Raw genomic sequence first — 6321 nt, 5'->3', positions numbered from 1 at the left:
ATTTCACAACAGAAAGGTAGATCCAATTGTTGTTTTTCAAGTTATTTATAAAAATAAGTTTTAAAGTTTACATGTTTAGGTTGACCATTTCTACCTCAAATACATGTAAAACAATATGATTTGTTAAATGGGTTGACAATTAAAAGTTACCTGTTCAGAATGGCCTTCTACATTTCACAACTAATGGGTTAAAAGGCTTTAAATAGTACTATATGGAGGAGGTTCCCCTTTTCAAAATCAATCCAACAACAAATCCAAACCTAAAAAAGTCTTAGAAACCAAAAAAAAAAATACAGATATAGAAACAAAGAGGTAACCTCGTTTTTCAGTCCATTCAAAGGTCAAGACTTGTGTTTCTAACACATCTGTAGGAGCAAATATATGAAAAATGTTTCTCTTGTAAGGTTAATCTGATGAAAAAAATACGTATTGGAAGATAAATTTGTAACAAAAGAGAAATAGGATAAAGTGGATACAATGAGATGAAACTAACCCCGGTAGAGAAGTAAACCAGTGGTAACCCGATGAACAGTACCCAAGTTAGGTACTGTTCATAAGAATCATGTGCCAACATTGATTCTATACATTTGATAAAGTGTCTGCTAACAAATATATATAGTCAAAAAATTTAATTAAAGATTGCTTAAATAAATTTCGTTAATGAAGCAAACTAATCTTACTTCTTTCTGGATAATTGTCACCATCAATTTTTTGTAGATGTAAGATGAGTTCACGGGCACCCTTAGCGAAATTCTTAAACCGCTGAAATAATCAAAAATGAAAATAATAAATTGGAAATAATTATGTAAAGTGTGAACGTATTACATGAGAAAGGAGAAAAAGAAAGTACATAAGGCACCTTGAACATCAAAAGTGGTTGCGCTTGAGTCTATGTGTCTTGTTGCAACAATTGAACATGCATGAAACTGAAAAGCAAAGCTTTTTTCAAATTCACGAACATGATATTTTATGTATCGAACCGTGGTTGTAACTCACATGAGTTTGTTAGGATCAACTCTATGGTTCCCATGGGGGTAATACTTCAGAACTTCAGTCAACTCTTGAAATTCGAATTCCTGATAAAAAGCAAACAAATATTAGTTTTGAATGCTAGATGAAAAGCAAAGATCATGACATTTATTTCAGAATCTAATCATCTCGATAATCATACTAACACCAAAATCCTTTCTCCAATGTATCATATCAGCTCACATTTGCTTTCCCTTTTCAATATCAAGCATTCTCTCTTTCATAAATCTAAAGAAAATAAAACATCAATCTTTCATTCTTTTAGATGTTTTAATGTCAAACAAAAATAGTACCTCAACATCTTATGATAATTATCATGTTTTTCTGGTAGCAATTCATCCAAAAGGAGTGATTGTCTGAATTTATTAACAACTCTTAGCCCCTTAACATCTCGAATATCTTCAATTGAAACATAGCTTGCTCTTCCATCACTTTTTCTTCTACTACTACTTTTTTTCTTGAGAGAATGTTTGAACTTGCTTTAAAGATTCCCAAAAAGAACAAGAAGAATGATGATAATCAGAAAACAAAAACCCTAACTTAAAACATTAAGGTACCACTACTTTTCAAGTTGATCATACAATACTCCAAACGGCATCATGAACCGTGTGTGGCCAATTACAACATAACTATTCAACGACATGAATTTATGGATAATATAAAACACGTAATTACACGGTAATTCTGGTACTATCAACAAAAATTGTAATGTAACTCTACCAAAACCGTAATTTCCTCATTGGTATCAAGAAAATAAGAAAAGCTAAACACTTACAAGGCATTTCAAATCAATCGAGTGGTCCAAACATGGATTCACAGTTATCAACAAATCACTATAACCTCAGAATGCTCCTGCTTTGAAGATCAACTGCGAAATCACACAACCAAAACTGTATCAAAATTAGAAAATCGTAAAATGAATTGATACGTAGAAGCAGTTGTAGTTAATTAATTGGCCCTTAAGAAACTATACTTTTACCTTGGCGAGACAGATCTAATGGTGTAATCACAATCGGCCCGTGACGATAAAAATATTTCGTAAGAAATAAAATTAAAATAAATGGAGACGAATTGGAGCAGACGGTGGTGATGGTGGTGCTAAATCGCTTATAGAGAGAAACACTAACAGAGGGTTGAAGAAGTATCCAGATGTGACAATAAGGTGGAAGTGTCCATTTCACATACCGACTGTGGAAGGATCGACAAAATTGGAGGTTTTGAAGAGTTCGACAGACCATAACACCGACGAGGGGAAATCGAGGACCTGATGATGATTCGGATTGAAAGCAGTCGGTGTACATCCATGAAAGAACAGACATAGAGAAGTGGTCGAAGCAGAATCACCATGGTCTTCTGTGGTGGACAGAGATGATTCTGATGTTGAAGATCGATGAGTTGGTGGGTGGGAGGAGAAGACACATATAAGTCGTAGGCGATTCGATGAAAGTTAGACGGAGAAAAACCTCAAATGACGATGCTAGGGAGTAGCAACGGACGTTAAATGGATATTTCTTGAGCGGAGGAAGGAGGTGGTAGAAGAGGAACACTCACGGTTGGTTATGAGGCAGTGGGTTTCTGGGATAATGGAATGAGGAAGGATTGCGATGTCACATGTACTCGGAAAAATGAGGTAGATCGGTAGAGGTGATGAGATTTACCTCTTCTGATGGCTGTGAGAAACAGGTGGAACAAGGAGAGACAAACATGTAGAGAATAAATAGAGGAAAATAACCCATGTCCAAGGCATGCACAAGTATCCAATCTTTGACCAGTAAAAATGAACTACATGTGTACACAGAAAATAACAAAATGGCAAAATATGACCTCTTCAAAGAAACGATCCAAAACTGTAACTACACACATAGACGGATGACCATTTCTACCAAAAGACCGCCTAGTTCACTATTTTTAAGGATGGTCATTTTTTAATATCTATATAAAAATTAATCAAAATATCAATCACGCATTTATAATTATTTTTTATGATTTTTATTTATTAAAAAAATGTTAATATGTATTGTGTTCTATTGTAACTATTATACATAATCGATCTTAGCCATATATAAATGTAATCTAATGATCTAAAATTTATCATATATTTATACCATATATATCATTTATATTTAATCCTAACACTATATATATATATATATATATATATATATATATATATATATATATATATATATATATATATATATATATATATATATATATATATATATATATATATTCTCAAGTGGTTAAAATATATTCTTCAAATATATAAGTTCACGGAGTGTACTCATTTTTTACCTTTACCTTTTTTTGCACCTCAACACAAAATTAATTTTCTCACATTTTCCTTATTTTTTATTTTATAAAAATATATTAATGACTAATATTACACTTTTTTTATAGAGAATTAAAAGGCATAAATTTTTATATATTTTTATTATAAATTTTTATATATATATATATATATATATATATATATATATATATATATATATATATATATATATATATATATATATATATATATATATATATATATATATATATATAACATTTTGTAGGAACATCAGAGAATGATAGTGTACAAGGAGGCTATCATATCGAGAAGCCCCTCACTCAAACGTCCTTTACACACTGTCTGGTGTTCTGTGTTTCGTTTCTACTTTCTAATCCCAATTAGTATACCGTTTGGTACAGTTTTATCCATACTCTCCGGCTTAACATAAATAATTTATACAACAAACTAGATGATATGAACAACCATTATAAGTAATTCGGTGTGAGAGACGTGTACGACATATATTTATGAAGAATAAAAGTTTAATATAAAATCGGAATAACAATCAATTCGATGTATAATATTAGTTATTTACATTTTAATTCTATGAGATTTGAATTAATAAGAAAAGAAACGGTTGTGGAATATTTATTTGTTCATTTAACAGAATAATCTTTTATATATATATATATATATATATATATATATATATATATATATATATATATATATATATATATATATATATATATATAACCCTTAGTAAAATGAAAATGAAAAACATAGGAAATTGAAAATTGAAAAAAATAATAAGTAAATAAATCCCAGAAATGAGACGTGCCAAATTCATTCAGAATATCACATTTAACAAAAATGATTTTGATTTATCATGTTAGATTAGGTATTGATCACACCACAAAGAAATAACAAAAAAAGGCTTACATCAAACATACAAGAACTTAACTGTACATATTATAAAAACGAAAGACGATATCATATACAAACACTAGAAAGCCATATATAAACAGTACAAATCAAAACTTTATGACGGAAATCCCGGAATACGAACGATCAAGACACACATATAACTAGAAAGAAATTTTTGATCCCGGGAACGAGCTATATGCAAGACCACACCCAGCAGGAGTTTATTAGGTGTCTCTTACTTCAAAGACATTGCGATTCTTGATGACAATATCATACATGTGCACTGACTTGAGCTTATTGAAGTCTTTTGGGAGAGATATGAGGTGAATTGTCGTTCTTTTATGAAACTGAAGAAGGTCAGGATCATTATAGTACCTTTCCCAGCCCATAGATGTTAGCATTCGTTCAAGAACCTCGTATGAAGTGACCACTTGGTTCGTGGGTAGGTGCACCAGCACCTTGCCACGAGTTGCACCTTGCAAGGCGTCAGCACCGGGGTTCTCCACTAGCCTAAAAACACCATTCTTGAACACCCAAACACCTGACATGGTTTATTTCCGATATGTTATAAAAGTGAGAATATGGATATATATCGAAGATAGTGAGATTTGGTACGAGGGTGGAGGTCTATATAGGGGGTGAGGATGGGTGGGTTGGTGATGACGATGACCAATATTATATACAGAGGTATAGATTCTTGTAATATATTAAGGGTAAATGGTTTCCAATGAGGTATCCGTTAAGTTAATAGTTCTTGAATATGTACACCTGAGGTTCTTATATATTAGTGAGAGGGTATCTTTTTTGAAAGTAACTACACTCTCGCATCAGTTTACATGTTTGCATCGAGTAGAAACCAATCAAACTTGTACATCCACGTTTGATGTTTTGACCCAAAATTTTGGCCTGAATTGCTACTTGATCATCTTGCTGAATACATTAGAATTAGATTAGAATATCTGAATTGATGAGGTATAGCCGAACCCAATGAAACACACACAAAACGCCAAATATGTTTCTAAGTAGTGTTGCTCACCATTTACTATATATACTCTGCATATCTTCTGTTTTCTGCTGCCGGAGTTTGCCTTGCAAACATTGATAATAGTTGATATTTTCCTGTAAACTGCATCCAATCTTGGAATGCGTGGCTTTCAAGCTCTTGGCAGTATTACACAACGCTTTTGCAGTTAAAAGGGCATGTTACATATTCTTCACCCATGCAATTTCGCCAATGTTATGTTCTTCTGCCACTCCTACCAATCGTGGTGCAACACTATCACTAAACAAATTAACTAATTAAGCCTATATATTCTGGTAGGGTTAGTGGTTAAAATACTATGAAACTTTAGTGGAGAAAATGACTAACAAGTCCAACCAAGTTTGCAAACTCTTCAAAAAACTTCGATCAATTTTTGTTTATTCAAGAAGCCCAACGAACTTAATATTTTGTCTAAAAAATCCAACGGTGTTTCCAAACCCTTCAAAAAAACCTATTGTCTGTTTAAAATGTTAAATTTGTTGGGTTTTTTTAACAGACAAAACGTGTTATTTTGAATGGTTTGGAAACTTCGTTGGTCTGACAAGTCATTTTCCAGATATGATAATAAGTCACGTGTCATCTGTTTCTCTTCGACTTCCATAAAATTTAACAAAGGATAACTTAGTTATGCTTTTTTAAACCAAAGGTTATGTTAGTTGAGTTTTTTTGAACACACAAAATATGATTGGGGTTTTTTGTACAATTAAAAAACTTTGTTGGGTTGGTAAGTGATTTCCCAACTTTAGCGTGTATCAACCCGTCTTTGGAATACAACAGTATTTAATAACTATAAAAACGTAAATCGTGAGAGGATTATGGGCCTTTGTTTTTAACAAACAGTTATTGTTGACATCCAAGTTACATAAAGAGTTTATTAAGCCATGATCTATAGCAGTCACTCTTAACAACTGGATTTGTTAAACATATCCGTAGATAAAAATTTGGGCCAACACACTAGCAAACTGGTTTCTACATGTATCTACAAAACTCTATTATTTAACAATCATTAAGATAATTCCCTCGACACAAAGGTTTTTGCCTCTGTATT

The 6321-nt window shown here is 32.0% G+C and overlaps 1 protein-coding gene and 1 pseudogene across 1 annotated transcript; both read right to left on the bottom strand.

Annotated features, from left to right (window-relative positions):
• Positions 1 to 237: 237 nt before the first annotated feature.
• LOC145045634 (phosphatidylinositol/phosphatidylcholine transfer protein SFH6-like) lies at positions 238 to 1672 on the bottom strand (annotated as a pseudogene).
• A 2556-nt stretch (positions 1673 to 4228) lies between these two features.
• LOC144997310 (flowering-promoting factor 1-like protein 3) lies at positions 4229 to 4844 on the bottom strand. The gene has a single exon (XM_078957178.1). The coding sequence runs from the start codon at positions 4777 to 4779 to the stop codon at positions 4456 to 4458; it is 324 nt and encodes a 107-aa protein (XP_078813304.1). The 5' UTR covers positions 4780 to 4844; the 3' UTR covers positions 4229 to 4455.
• Positions 4845 to 6321: the final 1477 nt, after the last annotated feature.

Source organism: Lactuca saligna, chromosome 5 (genome assembly GCF_052625555.1).
Source record: "Lactuca saligna cultivar CGN05327 chromosome 5, ASM5262555v1, whole genome shotgun sequence".
Taxonomy (NCBI): domain Eukaryota; kingdom Viridiplantae; phylum Streptophyta; class Magnoliopsida; order Asterales; family Asteraceae; genus Lactuca; species Lactuca saligna.
Note: the sequence above shows the minus strand (reverse complement) of the source record. Positions and strands in the feature narration are given on the sequence as shown.

Excerpts from the sequence above, each read along its gene's own strand:
- LOC144997310 (XM_078957178.1), bottom strand. The coding sequence starts at position 4,779 with ATGTCAGGTGTTTGGGTGTTCAAGAATGGTGTTTTTAGGCTAGTGGAG.